Source organism: Pipistrellus kuhlii, unplaced genomic scaffold (assembly GCF_014108245.1).
Source record: "Pipistrellus kuhlii isolate mPipKuh1 unplaced genomic scaffold, mPipKuh1.p scaffold_m20_p_1, whole genome shotgun sequence".
NCBI lineage: Eukaryota > Metazoa > Chordata > Mammalia > Chiroptera > Vespertilionidae > Pipistrellus > Pipistrellus kuhlii.
The window spans coordinates 33,366,572-33,391,384 of record NW_023425404.1 but is presented as its reverse complement, the minus strand read 5'-3'; the positions used below and the strand labels follow the sequence as shown (position 1 = coordinate 33,391,384).

General features: G+C 38.8%; 1 protein-coding gene across 2 annotated transcripts in view; it reads left to right on the top strand.

The window, feature by feature from the left end:
- HACD3 (3-hydroxyacyl-CoA dehydratase 3) overlaps positions 1-24,813 on the top strand; it is a 31,742-nt gene that overhangs the window by 1,493 nt on the left and 5,436 nt on the right. Inside the window, exons 2-7 of one of the 2 annotated variants that reach the window (XM_036438824.2) lie at positions 8,140-8,182; positions 9,931-10,004; positions 12,012-12,176; positions 13,583-13,634; positions 17,617-17,727; positions 23,714-23,841. In XM_036438824.2, coding sequence (XP_036294717.1) covers positions 8,140-8,182; positions 9,931-10,004; positions 12,012-12,176; positions 13,583-13,634; positions 17,617-17,727; positions 23,714-23,841 — 573 coding nt within the window. Of the gene's footprint in view, positions 1-8,139; positions 8,183-9,408; positions 9,790-9,930; positions 10,005-12,011; positions 12,177-13,582; positions 13,635-17,616; positions 17,728-23,713; positions 23,842-24,813 lie in introns of those variants that run through there. The other variant, XM_036438832.2, reaches the window with a different exon arrangement.

Genomic DNA, 24,813 nt, shown 5'->3' with positions numbered 1-24,813 from the left:
CCTCTATCTAGAGAGGACTTTTTTTGCAGCCACAAGAAAAGTCTGGTCTGTTACAACAGTCTCTTTAAGTATTGAGCGTAATGTAGACCAATTAAATAAACTTAGACCTTGTCCCCTCTAGATGCGTATCATGTAATAAGCATGTAATATTCTGGGGTACTTTTGAAGCTACAAACAGAAAAGGTGTTTTTAAGGGGAAGGGAGTAGTGATGGTGGAAAGAAGTGGAAATTAGACAAATGAAAGAATGTATCATACGTACATATTTTCTAAGAGAACCAAACCTTTTAGTTAAGCATGAACATATCAATAATTTGCTGTATTTAAAAAATCTAAAGGTGTATGTTTGAAATATAGTTAAATGTAAAGGTGGAGAAAAAAATGGAATTTTATTTTGGAGAGAGAAATCCTTTTTTAAAACTATTTGGGGAAAAATAAATATTTTTTTCTCCAATTGAGTTTTCTGGGATTTCCTATGTGTAATTCTGAGACATCCATTTCAGCTACCGTTAGTTTAAAAGTAACATATTCATACCATTGACAAAATAAATCCTCTACCACGTGTGAGATACTACAGATTTTCAAAGATCAGACAGATTTGGCTTTCTGATGGTATGTTATCTAGAAGACAGCATATCATACAAACAAAAAATTTTGTGCATGATTATGTTTATTGATAAAATTGGAGTTGAACATTGAATCAGGTTCCTGGTTATAAGGAATTTGTTACTTTTCTTTTGTTTAGTTAGAGATGACTTCCAGAAATAAGATGAAGAATTCTTGTCAAATTGAGATTGGGAGAAAATTCTAGAAAGAGGAAGACATAGACTTTTAGATCTTCTGACTTGTACTGTGTGAACACCATCCAGCCAAACACTGCCTGGAACACACTACTTAAACAAGTTGGGTTTATTACTCTTTTCAGCAAGGGAAGGCACACCTCATACAATCATGGGGGGTTTTAAGAGGGTATTAGAAAGAACTGATTATAGGTTGTGGATTTTGGTGATTCAAAGACGGTCTAAGGAAGTGGGATTTGCTTTAAAGGCAGTCATAAAATGATTGGTTATCTGAATAAATCTTTCTTTAAAAAATAAATCTTTCTTTAAATCTTATCTATAGGGAAGAGAGACTAGCACAAGAACAAAACCATCAATAATTGGTAGGGAAGTGGCAGTCACATATTTGGCCCAGAGAGGAAGGGCGTCTGGTATCTTATGAGTGACATATTGGCCAAATTTTGTCTGCCTACGCAGACAAAAATCAAGGTTTCAGAATAACTTTGTCTGAGGTTGGTACTCTGTGATCAGCCATGTTGTCTGTGTTTATGTCCAGTAGGGGAATAACATGCCTTAACTGTGCGTGCCAAGCCAATTTCTGAATATCAGGGGCTGCTTTTCATTTTATTTTATTTTATTTTATTTATTTATTAAATATATTTTTATTGATTTCAGAGGGGAAGGGAGAGGAAGACAGAGATTGAAACATCAATGATGAGAGAGAATCATGGATTGGCTGCCTCCTGCACTCTCCCTACTGGGGATTGAGCCAGAAACCCAAGCATGTGCTCTTGACCAGAATCGAACCCCAGACCCTTTAGTCCGCAGCCCAAAGCTCTATGCATTGAGCAAAACCAGCTAGGGCTATTTATTTATTTTTATTTCTTAATTCATTGTTCTATGTAGGGCCTGTGAAACCGGTGATTCTGGCTCAGGATGAAGCAATAATCATTTATTTATTCAATGAAAACCATTAGTGGAATACCTACTCTTATCCTTAATCTAGGTGCTGGGTTGTTAGACAGCTCTCTGTCGCCCCCTGCTCTCTCTAGCATGTCCCATAGTTTATGTGTGAATTTCAGTGTTGAATTCCAATTGGGAGCATCAGCTTTGCTCGCCTCTCCTGAGAGAGAGAACTAACGAGTTTTGTTGTTTTTGTTTTTTTGAAAGATCAATTTGTTTAAAATGCAACTTATAAAAACTCACGTCTCTATTCTGTATTTGGAGATGCAGGGTTAGTGGCTGATGAGAAACTACTGATGAGAGGAGGAATGGTGTGCAATAAAAACTTCAACAGCAGCATTGTCTGTCTAAGGTGAGCTGTAGCAAAGAAGCTAGCTAGGAAGGAGTCTGTTGGGGCCAGGACAGGGTTACTTTCAGAAAACTTTATTTTCAAGATAAGCCTAATGGACAGATTTGTGTCAATAGCCTTAGTTGTTAAAGCTGTTGTTCAGTTATTAAGGCTTTTGTTTGTTTTAGCTGTGTGTGGACAAAGTGCATAGCTCTGTTTGGGAGCTGTTGAAAGATATATTTCAATAGTTCTTGTTCTTGCCCAATAGAGTCTGGTGGAAAGAGTGATAACGGAAGGTAAGAGACTGGGTCCTTGCTTGTTGACTTATAATACTATCTGGTAGCCATGGATAATTCACTTAACTTTTGCGAGCCTTGGCCTCAAAATGAATAATAACACCTAATTCACAGGATTGTTTGCGGTTTGAATTGGATATTAGATTTGAAAGTGCTTTGTGAATTCTAGTGTACTATTCAAGTGTAAGGGCTTATTATTGTGATAATAAACCTTAGATGAGAGCAGTAGAATGGAATAGAGTCTATTGGAAAATTTATTCATGTAAGAAAACTTGCCGAAACCGGTTTGGCTCAGTGGATAAGAGTGTGGGTCTATGGACTGAAAGGTCCCAGGTTTGAGTCTGGTCAAGAGCATGCACATTAGTTGCGGGCACATCCCCGGTGTGTGTGTGTGTGTGTGTGTGTGTGTGTGTAGAAGGCAGCTGATCGATGTTTCTAGCTCTCTATCCCTCTCCCTTCCTCTCTGTAAAAAAATCAATAAAATATATATTTTTTAAAAATGAAAACTTACTGTACAACAGTCTGGCTTTACAAATTAATATGGGGAAGGATGAGCCATTCAGGAAATTGTATTGGGACAATTGGTCATCCAAATGGCAAAAAAGGTAAAATAAGATCTTACCTGCATACAATTCTAGGTGGGTTAATAACACAAATTCATAAAGCAAACTAAAAGAAAATATAGAAGAGTATATGGTATTGAATCAGGGATGAATGCATCAATCTAGACACAGAAAACATAAACCTTAAAGAAAAAGATTGACAAATGTAAGACAAACTTGAAGCAGATATTGTGGCACATATCACTGACAAATGACTAGCATCTTGAATATATAAAGAACTACCTACAGATCAATAAGAAAAACAGGCATATTATCCAGTGGAAAAAGGGGTAGATAATAAAAGCAGTTTAGAGTAAAAGGAAACAAGAATGGCCAATAAAACTGAAAAGATACTTGACCTCACTTATAATCAGGGACATTTAAGTTAAAATGATAGGTCATTATTTCTCACATTAAGTTCTGAAAATGAAAAGTCCAACATTATCAACTGTTGGCAAAGATGTTCAACTGTGGGACATTCTTACCCAGTGTGTGGGAGTATTAATTGGTACAACTGGGTTGGAGAACAGTTTGGCACTGTCTAGTCAAGCTGAAGATGTGCATAATCTTATGCCTTGGAAGTTTTGCTCCTTGGAGATGCTCTTCCTTTCATGCACAAGGAGACAGCTTGTTCACTGCAGCAATAAATACGTAAATAAATAACATAAAAACAATCTTAATTCTTATCAACAGAAGAATGGATAGATTGTGATGTGTTTATACAATGGCACACTATACAAGAACTAAAATAAATGTAACAGAACTGCCCATATCGATGAAGATAGAGTTTAGAAATATAAACTGAAAAGCAAGTTCAAGAATTATATAGACCGTATGAAACCATTTATGTAACATGTAAATAATACTTTGTTTAATGATAAATACCCAACATGTTATAAGTAAGTAAAGAAATACAGTGGATGCCCTGGCTGGTGTGGCTCAGCTCATTGTCCTGGGCACCCATTCAGGTCAGGACACGTGCCCAGGTTGCAGGGTTTGGTTCCTGGTCTGGGTGTGTATGGGAGGCAACTAATCAATGTTTCTCTCTCTGTCTCCCTCTCCAATCAATGTTTCTCTCTCTGTCTCCCTCTCCCTTTCTCTCTTTCTAAAATCAACAAAAACATAAAGAAGAAGAAGAAGAAGAAATACAATGGGAATGATAAGCTCCAATTCTGGAATAGTGGTTACCTGTAAGGATGGGGTGTATTTGAGAGGGAGGAGGTGGTGGGATTGAGTAATTGTATAACTGTACCCATATCTACTTTATTTCTTTGAAAGAAAAAAAAAAAAGCAGATGGAAGTAAACCAAAATGCTAATGGATGAGCATCCTTGCCATCATTATTATGAACTCTGTCTGATGAATTTTTTTTATGTCATTTTCATTTAGATCTTCTGGAAAATTCTCTTGTTCTTTCATTTGGGGCTTGTTTTTTTTTGTCTCCCATTTTGGCTGCCTGTTTGGGTTTGTGTCTGTGTATGAGGTAGATATGATAGCTACAATGGTGTTTGCTGTATTTTTCTGTGTATACTGATTGCTTGAAATATATTTTTTAAAATATATTTTATTGATTTTTTACAGAGAGGAAGGGAGAGAGATAGAGAGCCTGAAATGTCGATGAGAGAGAAACATCGACCAGCTGCCTCCCGCACACCCCCTACTGGGGATGTGCCCGCAACCAAGGCACATGCCTTTGACCGGAATCGAACCCGGGACCTTTCAGTCTGCAGACCGACGCTCTACCACTGAGCCAAACAGGTTTCGGCTGCTTGAAATATTTTATAATAAAGGTTAAATAAATCTGAGCTGTTCAGAAACACAGTATAAAAACACGCATAAAGCAGTAAAGTAATGAAATAATTTGTTAACTGTTGAGCAGCCACAATGGTCCAGACACAGTGCTAGGTACCTGGGCGTTCATGTGAGCCTCATGCTTATTACATAACTCTTTTCTGCGCATGTATTAATCACACATATGGCAAAGGTAAAAAGGAGACTATTTTCTAAAGAGTTAGGTGGCAGATAATTCATTGAACTCTGTAGTTCTGTCAGAAATTATGAAAAGGGGAAAATTGATTTGATTTCAATTTATTAGTTATTGAGGCATTATGGATTCAGAGATTAATTAGACACAGTGCCTGCTATTAGGGAACTCAATTCTAGAGAGGCAGATAAACCAATAAACAATAATTACAGAACAGTGTGGTAGGTATTATAATAAAGGTGAAGAGGGGTAGTAAGGAAGCTAATGATGTTGGAAGTGAGTAGATGGGAAAAGGAATTAACATTTGACCTGGACTTTTCAAGATGAATAGATTTGGAAGCTTAGAAGACCATTCTAGTCAGAGGAAGAAAAGCATTTGTAATATGAGTGCTTACTAGATGCCAGACTCTTTGTAGATTATTGTAGTTCTCACAACAATCTTGTGAAATAAGGGGTTCTATTGTTGTTTTTTTAAATGATGACAGCTGCTGTGGATTTGAAAGTGAATGATAGAAATAAGTATGATATGACTAGGATTTGTACCCGGGTCTATTTGACTTCAAAGCCACCTTGTACCCTTTTCCTTATTCATTCATTCATTCTTTTTTTTTTTTTTTTTTTTCATAAGCAAAGGCACAATTCCACCTCTGGTAAAAGATGGGCTAAATTGAGCAGATCAATCTTTCTGCTAAAAATAGAAAGTTTCAATGTAAGTGTTCAATATAAATCTTAAAATCACAAAAGATTCAACAAGTTAGGAAATAAAGTGGGAACTCAGAGGGTAAGCTGAAGTCTGAAATTGCTTTTGCCTTGAGAACATTTGCTCAACTGCATGAACTTGAACTTTGGTTTTGACAGCCTGACAGAATACTGGGATAGAAGTAAGATCAAATCTCACCAGAGATGCAATATGTAATAGGAAACCATTCTCCCCCTTAACTCAATGTCAGAGGACTGCACATTGTAGATGAAGGATGAACTGGAGGTAAACACATCCCATCTTCCTATCCCGACATTCTTTGGCCCTGAACAGAGTAGAGGAAAAGGTCCTTGTGGACTTAAAACTGTTAGTTGGCTCTCAAAAGATTATGCAGCCCAGATTTACAGAATTTTGGAGATCTAAAAACCCTCAAGCCATGAATTTAGTTTAAAGTGGTCTAAACTGATAGGTGGCTGGCAGAAGCAGATCTTTGTGGTGTAGCTATGTTGATATCAGATTAGAGTTTTAGGTCAAATATATTTTTAGAAATAAAGAGGTCAGTTCATGATAGAGGTTTCAATTCACCAGGAAGATATAACAATATTAAACTTTTATATAACAAGTACCATGGCCTTTATAATAAGGAAATTAGCAGGTATAAGGAGAAATAGACAAGTTTAAAATATTGTGATTTTTCAGTCTGGCCTGTGTGCCTCAGTGGTTGAGCATTGACCTATGTGAACCAGCAGGTCACCTTTTGATTCCTGGTCAGGGTACATGCTCAGGTTGTGGGCTCTATCCCCAGTGTGGGGTATGCAGGAGGCAGCTGATCAATCATTCTCTCTGATCATTGATGTTTCTGTCTCTCCCTCTCCCTTCCTCTCTGAAAATAATAAAAATATATTTTTAAAATACCATAATTTTTCACTAATTGCTAGAAGACAAAATTCCAAAAAGATAAATAAATGTGAAGATTAATTAACAGTAAACCTAATGAATATATATATATATATTAACTATACATAGATGCTACAGGAATTTAAAAAAAGCAAAGAGAATATTGAATTTGTCAGGTAAAATGGATAAATTCTTCAAAAGTAAAGACAGTTTCGATCAAAGAGATAGAAACCTAAATAGCACAATAACCATCAAATCAGCATTCAGAAATCTTCCCATAAGGAAATTTCCAGATTTGAGTGGCTTCACCATTGAGTTCTATCAAACATTTATAGACATAATTCTAGTTTTATTAGTTACCTATTGCTGCATAACAAATCACCCCAAAATGTAGTGGTTTAAAACCATAATAACCGTTATCATCTCTCTGTGGGTCCTTCAGAAAGGATTAGGTTGTTGTGGCTTAGGATCTCTTCACCCCCTTAATTTTTAAATTAAACTCCCTCTTCCTGCCACAGAGATCATCTTGATTGTTATCCTCTTTGATTGAGCATCTCAGCCTGAAATCTATACTCCCACTGGGGAGGTTCTTTATATAAAATTTGGCTAAAATGCTGTCCCCACCCCAAGCTTTCCTTATTCCCTTTTCCTAACATTCTTGGCTATGAATAGAGCATCTAGGCTCCCACTGCCTCTCAAAGCCTTCTGTCTGTCTTGTTGGTTTCCTTTGATGCATGATGGAGCAAGAGAGCTGAGCCTACAGGAGGAAAATGAATAAACTAGTTAGGGCTCTGGGAACATGCTGCTTCTGCCTTATTAACTTTGAGCCGAGAGGTAGGAGGTGAGTTGTTTTTCATTTACCGGGGAAAGTGTTGAATAGTTACATTTTAAATCATGCTGCTAAAGGCATATAGCAGTCTCTGGGAATAAAGGAACAATTTGGAGAATTTCCATCTCTGATCTCTTCTAGTCTTCCTTGGGATGGGGGTTAAGAGAACGTGGAGCCTCAGGTTAAGGCACTGCATGTTTCATTTTCATCCAACCACTCTTAATCCATCACTTACTGAATTAATTTATTTTTCATGTTACGAAGCAGGCCTTAAATTTGGTGAAGCTTTCCCCAACCATTCTGTTCCCATTGTGCTTGCTGACTTAACTGTACAATTACTGCTTTTACTACTATTTTGGTCTTGAGCATATGTTATTTGATACTCTTTGATATCTTCTCAGAGGAAATGACTCATCTGTTCCATTAGATGTTCTGCCTCCACCGCTCAGGGACAGAGTCTTAGAGATTTGTGTATTCCCCCATAACACCTCAGGTAGCACCTTGCACTATTTGCAGTCATCAGAATGGACCGGCTCAGTTTCGGATTGTTCTGCATAGGTAGGGTCCTTCTTGCAGGAGCCTACAATCTCAGATGGGTACAGCTAGACATAGAGAAGTCCTATGCAGATATGTGAATAAACAACTAAATATATTCTCTGGGGGAGGCACAGGGTAGGAGGTTGAGTCCCTAAGGGGGAAGGAGGGCTTTAATTCCATTTTCCTCTTCATTAAAATGCCTTCTCGCATCCTTGGTCTTTTCACAGAATCCTGCCATCAGCATCGCTGAAAATGTACTGCATTTCAAAGGTCAGTATTTGGGCAAATGCTCCCAGCTCTCTAAGTACTGGTGTAGTGGTGGTTTCTTTTTTATTTTTATCTATTTGTTTTATTCACTTTCTATCCACTTTCTCTGATACTCTTGAGGTAAACTAGGTTGTTTTGAAATACTTGATTAAGAAAGTCAAATAATTTGTTTAAAATCCTGCTTTCCCCTTGAGCGGAAAAAAAAAAAAAAAAAAAAAAAAAAGAGCATGGGCTAGAAATACGGAAATTAATTCTGCTGCTACCTGAGACAACTATTGACTCCTCTGGGCCTAAAAAATGGGATATTGGGTTATAAGTTGTGTTTCTCAAACTTGGGGACCCACAGCATCTGAGAATCCTCCAGGGCCATAGACCCAGATTGAAAAACATGTCAGGAGTTATGTATGGTCCCTTTAAGTGATATATGGCTTCATTCTAGCTGTGAACACAGCCCCTGAACTTGTGATGACTATAAGGTAGTCATCAAGATGACCTTTTATTTTTATTTTTTAAGATTATAATGAAACAAAACAAAAAAATAGAAATTTTCTTAATGAGGCTCTATGGCTCCCGGATATTACACTTACCGACCAGCTTAATAAATATGTATCCTAAAGCTTTTCTAGCTCCACGGTCTCTGTTCTGGGAATCTGCCTCCATCTTCTTTCTCCTCCGTTCATCACCTGGGCCTCCCATGTAGGTCCGGAGTTACTGTCCCCCCCCATGGGGTGGAATTCTCCCTAATTGCTTTTTGTGCTAGCTCCTTGGAATGCCATTAGTAAGGGACTAGGGTTATGGGACAGGGAGGAGTTTCTGCTTTACATGAGATTCCGTCTGCCTTAATATGCTTGCATGAAATCACAGCCTGACTTTTGCTTCTAGTTCTCAAGATGAGAGCAGTGGGGCAGCAGCTCCAGTTTATTTTAGGAGTTAACATTTGAATGGAAGTTAAAGTGATAAAAGTGGGTCTTGCCACTTGGAGCTTATAGACTGTCCTATCTTAAGGAATTTATGGTTCTAGGGAACATTAGCTACCTGTAGCAAATATTAGGCAGGTTATGCTACATAGGGCCGGATGAAGAAATGGAACCGAATTGATACACAAATCGGAGAGTGAGAGGGAGGGGATGTGCGGCAGCCCCTGGCACGGAGGCCTGGCTGGATCGGGGGAGAGGAGCATGTCAAGGCCCAGGGCAACCCAGGCTTTCCTGCCAGTGCCGTTTGTCCTCTCGGATTGAGCTGAGGGAATGATTTTTCTCTTTTTTGTTCCATTTGAGATGTGCCATAGGAAAGGCAGCTTCTCCATTTTCTACCCCTGGTTGAAAAGTATTAGGTTCAGAGCTTTCTCTGAGGCAATTCAGCATTTCCATGTACCCAGCGGCTTTCCTTAACCTGATTTTTCAATGCTCTGGAGTCAGCGCCAAAGTGCATGTGAGAGTTAAACTTATGTCTATGTGATAGCTTTGGCTTTGCTTTCTGTAATCTTTCCCCTGCCTATTATTTGTACTGGGCATCGTGAGGGCCGTGTTGGAAGATTAATTAACTACTCTGGAACTGACCATCAGAAGGACATATGGGAATAAACTGTCCAGGATTCAGCTTATCTAGCTGTTGAGTAGCTCTTCTCACATGCCCCGACTTGCTTTGGCAGGACCCATTGACATTTGTATACTTCTGAAAGAACTGGATTAAGTTTTTGGGTGGCCTTTCTCTGCTCAAGTTCACAGTAACCCACATTTCTTTCTTTGTAGCTCAAGGACATGGTGCCAAAGGAGATAATGTCTATGAATTTCACCTGGAGTTCTTGGACCCTGTGAAGCCAGAGGTATGTTCTTCCCTTTCTTTTTCTTTATTTAAAAATATATATTTTATTGACTTTTTGCAGAGAGGAAGGGAGAGGAATAAAGAGTTAGAAACATCGATGAGAGAGAAACATCGATCAGCTGCCTCCAGCACACCCCTCACTGGGGATGTGCCCACAAGCAAGGTACATGCCCTTGACCGGAATCGAACCTGGGGCCCTTCAGCTTTATCCACTGAGCCAAACCAGTTAGGGCCTTCCTTTCTATTTTAGGAAATAAATACTAGTAATTCAGTGAAATGGGGAGGAACGGTTGTGGGAAAGAAGATAAAAACCAAAGGAGAATATAATTTTAGCTGCAGAGGAATGTGGAAGTTGGAGAACCTGAGGTGATTCTGGCTCTGCTGCTTATTAGTGGTTGAACAAGTCCTTTTACTTTTTTGAGTTCCTGTTTCCTTATGTGTTAAATGAAGAATTGGATAATGATCTCTTATCCAATCTGGTGTTTTCCAGCACTGATATTCTGTTTTTTAAGATGACAGAGGAGGAGTATGGTACCCACAGAGAGCAGTTACGGAGGCAGGGAAGCCCACACAGGCGCTCCTTTCCTGTGACTGCCTGAGGGACAGTGGAAATCAGAAAATGCTGAAGCAATTGATCTTTAGAAAGAATGTGGAAAGTATATTGAAGTTTCCCTTCTCTCAGAGCTTGAGGAAGCTTCTGTAACTGGAAGGGAGGGAATCCAGAACATGGTGTATTTCAGTTTCTGGATTTACACTCTTATCTATTAGGGTTTGAGCATATTGCTCTCTGTCTGTAGGAGTTTCTGTTGCTTTGGTTGTTTTAATAGACAGCAGTGATGTAAGGAGTGGAGAACTTGTCATGGGTCTTGCTTTGGAGGCAAAAGGGGAAGACATGTAGAATAATGAACTGCAACAGCCACTAAGAATTTGAATTTAGCCGAACCAGTTTGGCTCAGTGGATAGAGCATCGGTCTGTGGACTGAGGGGTCCCAGGTTTGATTCCGGTCAAGAGCATGTACCATGGTTGCGGGCACATCCCCGGAAGGGGGTGTGCAGGAGGCAGCTGGTCGATGTTTCTCTCTCATTGATGTTTCTAACTCTCTATTCCTCTCCCTTCCTCTCTGTAAAAAAATCAATAAAATATATATTAAAAAAAAACTTGGATAACTATAAATATTGAAATGTTTGTAAAAAAATCAAATTTTTAAAAAAAAAGAACTTGAGTTTTAGTTGGGAAGACTCCCTAGGCTGACCCATGTGAAAAAGTTGTATCTGATCTATTGTAGTACAGTTCTAGCCTCGATTAGATCTTTCTAAAATAAGGACTCTCTATGCAAGGACCATCGTCATAGGAGGAAAATTTGGAAGGTGAGGATGCACTTGAAATAGTGATTGGATGTAGTGCCTTGCATGATGTAGATCTGGCAGGAGTTTCATTTAGTTTCTTCTAGTATATCGGTAACCAGGAACTCTCTGCCTTTCTTATCCTGATTTTCTCCTGTGTCATTCATTGGGTGCATCATACAGACAGGGCTGTTCTTACCAGATTTTCCCTATACTAGCTCATGGTGTAGATTAGGGGTGTCGAACTCAATCAGAGAAGGGGCCAAAATCTAAAATCCAGCCTAAATCGCGGGCCGAATGGTTTACTGAACAGTCATAAACTGTCATTGTGATGGAAACGCAGCGGAGTGCAGTGATGACAGCGCGGTGCGGGCCACATTGCAAGGCCTGGCGGGACGGATTTGGCCCGCGGGCCTTGTGTTTGACACATGTGGTGTAGATGTTCCCTTTGCATCAGGGAACTATTTTGGTCTTGAGCGTATGTTATTTGATACTCTTTGATATCTTTTCAAAGGAAATGACTACTATTAGGAACAGAGAAGGAAGGGGAAGTAACCTATTCTTTGGTGTCTCTGTGTAGTCACACTGGCTTAGGGCAGTTTAAGAGGAAGAAGAGGGGCATAGGAAGGAGAGAGCATCCTCACGTTCTTATTTTCTCTCTTAGCCGGTTTACAAACTGACCCAGAGGCAGGTAAACATTACGGTACAGAAGAAGGTGAGCCAGTGGTGGGAGAGACTCACCAAGCAGGAGAAGCGTCCGCTGTTTTTGGCCCCTGACTTTGATCGCTGGCTGGACGAGTCTGATGCGGAAATGGAGCTCCGAGCCAAGGTCAGTAAGGACCCTACGACCTAGACAGAAATCATGAGGAGACCACGTTATTTGGGCCACCTCAGATACTTATCAGGGTCTGATAGAATAAATACGAAGTTAGACATTAAGTTAACCACCTGGAGACATGGTTTTATAGAAGTACTGGTCATGTTTTGTAGACTGTTCCTCAGTGGGTATGCTTGGTGCGTTTTTCATGATTGGTTTTAGGGAGGAAGACCACATAGATTTTATTCTTATCATGCCATATCATGGGTACATACTATCAATATGACTTATTCCTGTTGATATTGATTTTGCTCATGTGGTTGAGGTAATGTTTGTCAGGTCTCTACGTTGTAATGTTACTTCCTCCCCTTTCCTTACTGTACTCTTCAGAAGTTAGTTGCTATGCAAAGGTCACACTTAAGGATTGGGGAGTCATACTTCCCATCTTCAGGGTGGAGTGTCTACATATTTTATTTGAAATTATTCTGCATTGGAGATTATTCTCTCCCACTAATTTATTCAGTCATTAAAAAAATATCAGTAGACTCATTAATATTTATTTTATAGTTTGAGTTATAATTCAGTACTGTGTTATTTTGTTGCTCAGATTGTTTCAGGTTTGGTCAATAGAACTCTACATATGATCAAATATCAGAATTTTTTTTATTCATTCTTTATCTAAATTCATTGGCTCTTGTGTCCTTTTGGCAAAGCTCATAGCTCCTTCACTTCATTATGGGGCTTTCTTCTTTCCTTTTTTTGTGTGCACTTCTGTAATTTCTGGTACTGTAAGCTGCTCTTGGCTTATCTTGTATGTTTCCTGCTCAGCCCTAGAATCAGCCATTCTTCAAGGAGCTCTGTTCTTTTTAGAGGAGAATGGTAATGGAAACCAACATCTGGGTTTTGTATGCTTGTTGCTGCTGGGATATCATCGCTTCTAGGTCCTCTCAGCTGACTGAACAACATATAAATATGTCTATATGTAACCACATATTAGTTCATAGTGATGTGGAGACATGGTTTTAGATTCTGGAAAAATTATACTAAAAATCTAGAGGTGTTAAAAATAAAATAGCAATATATTTTCTGCCTTAAATTTGTTTGTTTCTATGACCTTGACAAATCTGAATGTCTCTCCGGTTCTAAGATGTCAAGACTACCCACTTTATAGTGTAGAAGCCAGCTGACTGGTTCAGTTCTGTGCGTACTGGGTGGGCATCCTGTGATGTTAATGCTACTCAGTGAGGAGGAGGAGTCAGGCTTTTTAGCACCCTGAGCCAGGACATTTTCCCCGATGAAGTATGAGCACAATTGGAAGAGGCTTTCAGGGAGTCAGATCAGTTATCCAACATGTGGACTTTTGCAAGCATCTGGGCATTCTAACTTTTCTTTTTGAAAAACTTCTGTCCAAATTCTAGGAAGAAGAACGCCTAAATAAACTCAGAATGGAAAGCGAAGGCTCTGTGGAAAGTAAGTTGCCCTGCTGCTATGGCAGTTACCATTTAATTTGTGATAGAGACGGGGGTAATGATGAGTGTAATGTAGGAGAGCTAATATTGTGTGTGTGAGTGGATGAGCAGTCCTTAATGTCCAGTGCTTACACTGTGCACATCCACATTAGAAGCCTTACTTTTAATGTTTCCCTTTAAAAAATATTTTTATTGATTTCAGAGAGAAAGGGAGAAGCAGAGAGAGAGAGAAACCTCAGTGATGAGAGAGAATCATTGATCGGCTGCCTCCTGTATGCCCCACACTAGGAATCAAGCCCACAACTCAGGGGTGGGAATTGAACCTTGACCTCCTGGTTCATAGATTGACACTCAATCAGTGAGCCACACTGGTTGGATAATGTTTGTCTTTTATTTGGAGCTTACCATCATCTGGCATATAGTATGGAAGAACCTTAGTTTCTTGGACTGGCCTAATGTCAGATGGCAGCATGTACTGCATGGACATGTGGAAATGTGATGGAGGTTCACGGCTACACTCCTTCGAATCTGGTTTTTTTCTCCCAACTGAGATCGTAAGGGCTGTGCTACAGATAAGTGTGGTTATCAACGTTGGAAAAAATCCATCTCTATTTCTGTCTGTCCAACCACTTATAAGCAATAAGTTCTGTAAGTGTATTATCTTCTGGTGACATAGATTAAATTCAGCAGCAATCTTAAATTCTTGCAGCACTGAAAGCATTATACTAGTCCCTTGAGGTGTGGAGTCAATGAATTCATCATAGCACCTGTGCTCTAAGAGCTTGCATTCTAGAGGAAGGACTATGGAAGTCTACAAGTTAAAAGTAATGCTAAAAAAACAAATAATATAAGAGTTCCTCATTTGTTCACTTATTCACGTCTTAGTGGTGCATATTTGGCATGCCATAAATACGGGAGTGGAAAGTTGTAGAGTCGTGGTTTTCAAACTATGTTCCATGGTACCCCAAGGGTTCCCAGAGATGCTTTGGAGAGATAGGCCAACCAAGCACTTCTACTTTAGTCAAAGCAACTGTGCTTTTGTGTTTCATGGTATTGTTAATAAAGTTTTTCTTGAAAAGAAGATTTCGTTGCTCTAAAAAAAAAAAAAGATTTGAATAACTACTAATTTAGAGAAATATTCCCTTAGAGAAGCAAAGGAGGGGAGACAATTAGTGGAGGTAAATAATAGTAACATAAAAGGACACCTGAGATTTAAATTAATTTTTGTGTTTAGAGGGATAAACTTCAAAAATATATGAAAATACTTATATATTGATTTTTAGGATGTCAGATAAAACTTTTAACAGTTTTATCTAAATTCATTAAAGGTTTCTAATGAAGGAAGTTATTTATGATTGGGAAGTTTAATAAACTTTTATAGTTTTGAAGAAAAAAAATTTAATTTGTCTAGCTTTTTTTGCCTCTTAGAATAAGGTTGCTTTTGCTTGGAGCAACATCCAAGCATAAATGCAGAATGTCTGTAATCTAGGACTAAATTTGTGGCAGCAGAACCTGCACTCCATAGCTCTTCTCTTGAGAAGCCTTTCCTTTACCTACTCCTTTGACTCAATCATGACCCTAAGTTTCTCACTCCTTCCTTAAGTCTGTAATTAGCTGTTTCACAAACCTTAGGCTGCAGACAAAATTAATGTCCCTTATTCTCTTGCCTCTCAGATTGTAATTTTCCTCCTTTGGTTATATCCTTCTTCTACCCATCCTCCAAAGCCCAGATCAGATACTTGCTTGATTCCCACTTCCCAGCCTAATGTAATTTTCTCACCTTGAAATTTTCACAAGATGTTACCTGTCATTCTATCTTGTATTACGGTTTTAGGCTGTAAGTTCTTTGAATCCCAATAGTGCCCCTCCATACCTTGGACATTGTAGGTGTTCAGTTAATGCTTAGTTGAATGAATATATGATCAAATATCAGAATTTTTTTTTTTTGTTATTCATTATCTCTCTTTGAGCTATCATGTTTCCCTGAAAATAAGACAGTGTCTTATATTAATTTTTTCTCCCAAAGTTGCGTTAGGTCTTATTTTCAGGGGATGTCTTATCTTTCCATGCGCTAGGTCTTATTTTCGGGGAAACACAGTAGTTTGACCCCCCCAATGACCCCCCCAAATTCCAGAAAAGAAGTAAATGTAGATTATATTAACCTATTAACCGGGGAGTTCCCTTTTTAATTACGCAATGTACAACGGGCGCATACTCTTTCACTAGGACGTGTCAGTATGTCATGCCCAGTGGACATAATTTTATATTATTATTTTATTTATTTATACTTAATTAAAATAAAAAATATATTTTTTGTTTATTTATATATAAAGCACAAAGGAAAATACAAAATTACAAACAAATAGAAAAGAATACCAACAAAAAAATGGAAACATTGAATTAAAAAAATTATAAATTTTACAAACAATTATAAAGATTACAAAAAATATATACCGTCCCTCTCAGGGCGCAACATATATTTCAAGGACGTATTCATATGTCCTACCCGTTCCCAATAGTGTTTACGTTTGACGTATTTATAGGTCCTGCTCTGTTAACAGGTTAAGACTAGTGGCCCGGTGCACAAAATTCATGCACTGGGGGTAGGGGTATGTGTGTGCCTCAGCCCAGCCTACACCCACTCCAATCTGGGATCCCTCTCATAATCCAGAACTGCTGGCTCCTAACTGCTATTCTGCCTGCCTGCCTAATTGCTCCTAACCATTCTGCCTGCCAGCCTTCTCATCCCTAACTGTGCCCCCACCAGCCTGCTCACCCCCAACTGTCACTCCTGCCAGCCTGCTTGCCTCCAGCTGCTCCCCCCTGCTGGCCTGCTTGCCACCACCTGCCCTCCCTGCCTGCTGGCCTGCTTACCCCAAACTGCCCCCCTGTTGGCCTGATCACCCCCAACGGCCTGATCACCCACAACTGCCCTCCCCTGTTGGCCCTTAACTGCACCTCTACCTTGGCCCTGCCACCAGGGCTTTGCTCTTAAGAATGTCTGGAAGGTCTCCCAGTTTAATGATCATATTACCCTTTTATTAGCATAAATAGAGGCATGGTGCAGGGGTGGGGGGTCAGCTGGTTTGCCCTGAAGGGTGTCCAGGATCAGGGTGGGGTTCTTTTGGGGGGCAGGGTGGCCTGGGTATGATGCCTGTGGTGGTTTGCCGGCCAGTTATGCCTCCATTAGGGTGGGGCTCCCCACTGGGGTGTGGCCAGCCTGGGTAAGGGGCTGAGGGCTGTTTTTAGGCTGGCTGTGCCCTTCAGCAGGGACCCTCACCCCTGGGTGAGGGGCTAAGGGCTGTTTGCAGACCCCTCCCTTGATAGCTGGCTCAGGCTACCCAGGCCTTTGGTGCTCAGGCCGGCTCCATGGCTGCCACCCACAGGTCCCACCTTTGGCAGCCAGCCAGCACAGGCGTGAAGCTTGGGTTGCCCCTGGCTGCCCACAGGACCCTCCTTCATCAGCTGGCCCAGGCGGGCCGGAAGCTTGGCTTCCTCCTTTGCCAGGGGTGATCCAAGCCTCCCGCCTTCTCTGGCTGGCTCTGTGGCCACCACCACCTTTGTCCCACTAATTTGCATTGGCTGGTGGGCGTTGTGAAGTGACAGTCAATTTACATATTTCTCTTTTATTAGTGTAGATAACAAGAATAGGAGCTGAGTATAGCTTTCCCCCATACTTTAATACCTCCTAAGATATATTCTCTTCTTTGATTTGTTATGTCTGTACTAGTATACTTACCCTTCAAGGTTCTGAGGGCAAAGACTGCTGAAAACATACCTTGGAGTGCAGTGTTCCTCATATTTTTTCTTTCTGTTTGTCTATGGGGCCAGAAGCCAGGCTGGTACAGACCTGGGCCAGGTATTTGTGTGGGAGCTTAGAGCACCCAAATAGGAATGAGGGATGAAGTTATTATAGGATGCCCTACATACCCCTCTTTTGCTGTGCTGCTTGTAACAGTTTACTGCATTGCTGTGCTTTTCAGCTCTTATAAACATGAAGAAAGGATACCTGTTCATGTATAATCTTGTGCAATTCTTGGGATTCTCATGGATGTTTGTCAACATGACTGTGAGGTTCTTTATCCTGGGAAAAGGCAAGTACCAAATTTTAACATGAGATTTCTTTTTTTAGTAGATTGGCCCACTACTCATCAAAGGTAATACTTTTTGCCTTTGGTATTAATATTAAACACCCATATTTGTATAGTACTCCATGCTTGTCAATGTATTTTCTTTTCTTTTTTTTAAATTTTATTGCTTTTTTACAGAGAGGAAGGAAGAGGGATAGAGAGCTAGAAACATCGATGAGAGAGAAACATCAATCAGCTGCCTCCTGCACACCTCCCACTGGGGATGTGCCTGCAACCAGTGTACATGCCCGGAATCGAACCTGGGACCTTTCAGTCTACAGGCTGATGTTCTATCCACTGAGCCAGACCGGTTTTGGTTCAATGTATTTTCATATTTTCTATTTCCCATGGTTTCTGAAACAGATGGGCTGATATTCCATCTCGTTAGCTGGTGAGGAAACAAGTTTAGAGATGGCCAAAGAAATGGTTCCTGTCCACACAGCTCGCCAGGGGCATATCTTGGACTACCATGCCTTTCTCTATTCACTGTATAATAGTTTATAACTAAAGAAATTGATGTGATACTTCTAATGCCAGAGTTATGCAAGTCCAAAAAGGATCTTATCCTTTTGGAGTCTAAATAGATTCTCAACTGAACTGTTCAAAAAATGAATGAAAAGACTATTATAAAGATATTGGTTTTTGATAAATTAGTTTGCATGCTTAACAGAATTCTGGCTAAAGTAAATAACAATAGAAAATATTTAAAAATGTGACCTAAAGTATTATGAAATTTTATTGTGAAGAAAGGTAATGGGAGAGGACTTTCTCCACCTGATATTAAATAATCTGTATATATAAAAGGCTAAGCAAGCATCTGATCGTCCTCCTGGTAGCTATGACATGCACTGACTGCCTGGGGGCAGATGCTCAATGCAGGAGCTGATGAGCTGCGGAGATTTGGCAGTGGTGGTTCTCAGGTGACGCACCCTGGAATCAGAGAGGAGGGAGCCTAGTTCCGGGATGCATCACCTGAGAACTGTCCTCTCTCAATTGGGACCCCTTGAGGGATGTTGGAGAGCCCATTTCAGCCTGATCCCCGAAGGCCAGGCCAAGGGACCTCATCTGTCGGAGGGACCTTGCTCACTCCGCAGACGCCCTTCGAGCTGCTGCGCTGCCCTAGGTGCAGCTGGCCCTGGAGGGACTGTGGGAGGTTGGCTCCAGGGTGTGTCCTGCCCCTCTCACCCAGTCCCACCTCTCCAGCCACCTTCTAATTAATGTCCTTTCAATGTGCACGAATCTGTGCACCAGGGCACTATGATAATTAAAATAGTATGGTATTAGTGTAAGAACAGACTGATCAGCAGAGCAGACTAGGTGGCCTAGGAATAGTTCTTACATTATATACATACCTCAATTATATTTGATAAAGGAATCATGAATCAATTGAAAGGGAAATATTATCCAATACTTTTTTTATTGGATAAATATTTCCAAGGAAAATTGATTAGGTTTGGGCACATGAAGGAGTAAGGACTCTGACTCTTCTCCTTTACATTGAAAAATAAATTTGCTCAAAAGACTTAAGATTTATCATGCTGAAACCGGTTTGGCTCAGTGGATAGAGCATCGGCCTGTGGACTGAAGGGTCCCAGGTTCGATTCTGGTCAAGGGCATGTACATTGGTTGCGGGCACATCCCCAATAGGGGGTGTGCAGGAGGCAGCCGATCGATGTTTCTCTCTCATCAATGTTTCTAACTCTATCCCTCTCCCTTCCTCTCTGTAAAAAAATCAATAAAATATATTAATAAAAAGAATTATTTATCAAAAAGTTAAACCGTAATTAAAGATATAAGTAAATATTTATAAAAATCTCATGTGGAATGTTAGGCTTTTCTAAGCTTAAAAGTGTTGAAAGAATCATAAAGGAAAAAGTCAATATATTTAACTACAATAAAATACGTAAATTCCTGTATATCTGATAACACCCCAGCCAAAATAACATTAAAGATTAAAAGTACATTGAGATTATTAGCATGGAGATAGAACGTGGTGGAAAATTGCAACAAATACCAATAAAGATCAATTTATTTACATATAAAGAACTTGTACAAATTACTTTAAATATGTGAAAACTCCAGCGAATAGATAAACTATAAAGTATGTACACAAAAAGTCATAATTTAATATATAGAAATTTTTTTTTAACAGTAATAATGAGAAAAAAAAGACATTTTTATTGTCAATTTTGCAAAGTTTTAAAAGATACCTAAATCAAGAGGACTTATGCTAAAATACACCCACCAATGCTACTGTGAAGGTACGCAATTACAACTCTTGGGAAATAATTTGGCAAAGTGAATCAGGAACCTTAACTGTTCATATCCTTGAGGTAATTTCTAGAGGTAATTTCTAGGTAAATTACCTTGAGGTAAAATCTAGAGGTAATTTCACCTCTAGAACTATGTTCTAAAGAAAGAACTGAAACTGCAAGAGAAGCTTTTTCAAAAAGATAATTATACATCATGGCATTATTTATATTAGTGACAGATTAGAAGCTACCTAAATGTTCAGTGAGGAATTGGTTTAGAATAGTTCCTCATTGGAATGTTGTGAAACAAATATAAAGTATTTGAAGAGTCTGTAATAACATGTAAAAGTACTGATAATGGGCTAAATAAATAACATAAATTTAATCTTCCAATTAGTTCGCACCCATATAAAAAGGTGAAAATGAACCAATACATACAAAAATGGAGGAAATGCACCATTTTCAAATGGTTTAAATGTGGATAATTTAAAAAATTTCTTCATTTTGTTGAATAAAAAGGAGTATAAGTACAATGGAAAAATATAAACTCTGTTTAAAGAGAGAAAAAAGTCCTGTCAACTGTTTCCTTCTTCACTCCTAAATTTTTTCATCCGAGGTTTGTAGAAGATGTGTTGTAGTTGTGTCTAGAGTCATTTGAAAGAAGTGCATGTTTTGCCAGCTGTCTTAACATCTTGGAATTCTGCAAATCACAGGTTAAACCAACATAGCTGGATTGATTCTGAGTGTTGCTGTGCAAGCCTGCTGGCCTGATGCAGTTCAAAAGCTGCTAAGTATCTGGGTCATGTGTTAAAATAAGCTGCATGGATTTGTAATTTCTATTTTGGCTCTGAGCCTCTTCCTAACCACCTGCTGGTTTAATTCTTCCCTTATCAGTTCGCAGAGAAGAGTTGGGGCCTACCACCCAGAGTCCTAGTTTGCCTTTTGCAATTTCTCCTTTTGAATAAAGGATGTTGATGAATGGCAGATTTTACACACGTACTTGTTTTTTCATGTAATCATGTATTTGCTAAACTTCATATGCTCAGAAAACAGCAGTAGACTTGGGCTTATGTAAAAACTTGTTTGAACTTGCCTAGCTCTCTATTAAGTAATACTTTTTTAAAAAATTAAATCAATTTTTACTCTTATTTCTAATTTTAAAAATGTGTTAATTACAGAGGAAATCAGAAAATAAAGACTTAGAATAAAAATTCTACTTTAATCCCAACTATGATTCTAGGCTCCTTGGTTCTTGTCACCTTTCCCACAAAGCTTCCTTGGGAACAATTCCTAAAGTGGAATTGTGAGTTTAAAGGACATATTGTTTTTAGGGATTTTGATGTATAATGCCCAGAAAGAGTATATTCTATTTTATACTATCATTGTTTAAATCCATATTCCATTCACATATGAGAGCCTTTTCCTATTAAAAAAATTTTTTTTTCAAATTGTAAAATTAAATGTGCTTATTTTAAAAAGTTTGTAAAAGGGGGGAAAACAGGAATAAAAGTGTAGGAGAAGGAAAGGGAGGTTAATAAGCCATTGTCTATCATTATTAATATTCCCATATTAATAATGATAGTCTTTTTCCTTCCTACAGTTAAAAATAATCATCATAATGTATGTATATACAATTTTGCATCTTGTTTTTAAAAAAAAATATATTTTATTGATTTTTTTACAGAGAGGAAGGGAGAGGGATAGAGAACTAGAAACATCGATGAGAGAGAAACACCGACCAGCTGCCTCCTGCACACCCCCCTCCAGGGATGTGCCTGCAACCAGTGTACATGCCCTTGACCGGAATCGAACCCAGGACCCTTCAGTCTGAAGACCGACACTCTATCCACTGAGCCAAACCAATTTCGGCTGCATCTTGTTTGTAAAAACAATATTATAAGCATTTTAATGTTACTAATATTCTTTATAATTATCATTTTAGAAATCAGATTTCTATTCCTGAATTGAAACAATTTCCCATAAAATCAGAGGCAAAGCCCCGAAGATCGAATTTTCATTTACCATATGCCAAGTCTTAGGTCACAACTTTCTAAGTATGAGTTTTAACTTTCTAGGTTTTAGCTTTAAATTTCTCATTTTATAAAGTAGAAATGCCACTTAAAGTGAATCCCCTTCTCAATGAATGATACCAGAATTTACATTGTTAAATGTGACAAAAAGTTTTGATGAGGATTTTGTCTTGAAAAGGGGGCATTTAAAATTATGAAAACAATTTATTTTATATGTATCAAAATTTAAATTGTAATTTTGCATTAAGTTTTTTCAAAGAAAAGAATTAGTCAGATTTTGAACTGCATATTGATGGAATTTTTCTGGTAAAATTATGTATCAGCCATATATATACACCATTCTTCATCTCACATTTGACTTTGCAGCAGGATTGTAAAATGATTCATTTCTGCAAAAATACTTCAGAGGTTTTCCTCAGTTTTGGCAAGGGCCTTTTATTCATCATTATTTAAATCATCCCCATGAGGCTCCTACAGGGTCCTCTTTGTTGGTAGCTGTTCTAACGCTGCCAGATCCTCGGAAGCACTACTTGGATTTAATAAGCAGCCAAGAATCCTAAACTTTCTGCAATGTGTAGGACAAACAGTTGTCCTCCCTAAAACGTCATGGGTGGCCTGGCCTGGCTGAGACACACTGCAAAGAGGAATGTGGGAATGCAGGGTGTGAGGTTAGGATCATTTTGACAAGTAAAGGATTTTATATTATGGACCACTCAGAATTGATACCACATTTGCTGAACTCATATAAGCAATAACTGTTATTTTAAATTATTATATAATATCCATGAAGTAATATACTATAGTTTACTCAAATTCCCCATACCCTTAAACATTCAGACAGTTTGTACTTTAATGTAGTTAGAAAAGTTTCAGAGAGCAACCTTGTTTCTAAAGTTTTTCTCTATCTTCATTTTAGACTTTTTCTTAGGATAGATTCTCAGAATAATTAGGATTAAATATATAAGCACAATTAAGGTTTTTGAAAGTTAATTTTATTCAATATTCTTGTACTTCTACTTACGATTATACAATTTTTTAGATTTTAAAAGGCTAGATTGCATTTAATGAGATATAGTTTTAGCTTTAAATTAAATTAGATAATGGAGCTGAAAAGAATTATTGCTGTGCTTGATATATAGATCTCTCAGGATATAATAACTGGATGAAGTCTAGGTGTGCTTCTTTCCCTGGCTGTTTAAAATGAGAAGTGCATACAGGTTTATGTGTTGACTTTGTGATAACCAATAGAGTTGACTTCCGTGATTCTGTAGGCCTGCTTTCTTTCAGTGTAGTTGGTTATTAAACTTGAATCTGACTGGATATTTATTATACCTTTCTTTTTAAAAAAAATATATTTTATTGATTTTTTACAGAGAGGAAGAGAGAGGGATAGAGAGTTAGAAACATCGATGAGAGAGAATCATCGACCAGCTGCCTCTTGCACACCCCCTACTGGAGGTGTGCCCACAACCAAGGTACATGCCCTTGACCGGAATCGATCCCGGGACCCTTAAGTCCGTAGGCTGACACTCTATCCACTGAGCCAAACCGGTTTTGGCTATTATACCTTTCTTAAAATTCCTTTCATTTAAGGCGTTATATAGTTTGAGAAATAATCCTGTTGTAATTTGCCAGCTCATTTGCCCTTAATGTATTCTTGTTCCATAGAGTCCTTCTATGACACATTTCACAGCATAGCTGACATGATGTATTTCTGCCAGATGTTGGCAGTTGTGGAGGCTATCAATGCAGCAATTGGAGTCACTAAGTCACCAGTGATACCTTCTGTTATCCAGGTATTAAATAGTTGATCTCTAGGGTGGGGAATGAAAGAATTCAGTGTTTATTTAGTAGTTATGCCACAATTTTCTGAGAAGTCTCAATTAGTAAAAATACTTATTGGCATAGGAAAAGCATTGTTTTATCTGAACAAGAAGGAAAAAGTTAAGCTTCAGGAATATTTTCCAAAGTAAACTTTTGCCATTTCAGGTAGATTTCATTATAACATCTTCATGAAATCACAATTATACAAAGAGCTGTACAACTAGGAAAACTCGATTCTCAGGCAGCAGCAGAAAATCCTACCCTCAGTCCTCTTAGAGACATGCTTGGTCTCCCCCCACCGTGGCTGAAGAAAGGCAGTACAGTACCGCAGAACTCTTCACTCGGACTTTCTCTCGTATATGAAGGTGGCTCTGCTGACTTGTGTGGGGATCCCTCCCCCTAATACATCTATGTAACTTCCAGTATTTGGAAGAGTCTTACCAGGAACGGAACAGCAAAGCCTTTCTTCATTCTTTCTGTTACTGCAATCATGTACCATTAAATACCACCTCCCCAGACACGGGGACCAGGTGATTATTGGTTAGCCTTTTCTGGAGTAGTTTTTATGATTCTACCCTTTTGTGGTGTACCAACTCTGGCATGCTAATAGTATCAGTTGCATAGTAAAAGTGTTAATGTGGTAGCCTTGTTATTTCTAGGTTTTCTGCCTTTGGAAAGAGTCTGCTTGGTTTAGTTTAAAAAATAAAAAGGGGATAGTGATTGACCCACTAATATGGAATAACGTTTTTTGTGTATCAGTGACGAGTCCACATAAGCATGGGGGTTAGATGGACGGGACAGGTTCAGTGTCCCATTGCATGGGGCCAGCAGGTCCCATTCACATAGATCCGATGTGAACAAGCCTCCCAGAGCTGGGAGTGCCACGTGATTCTATGTGGGTGAATCTTGAGAACTTAACATCGAGTAAGAAGTTACAGAATATT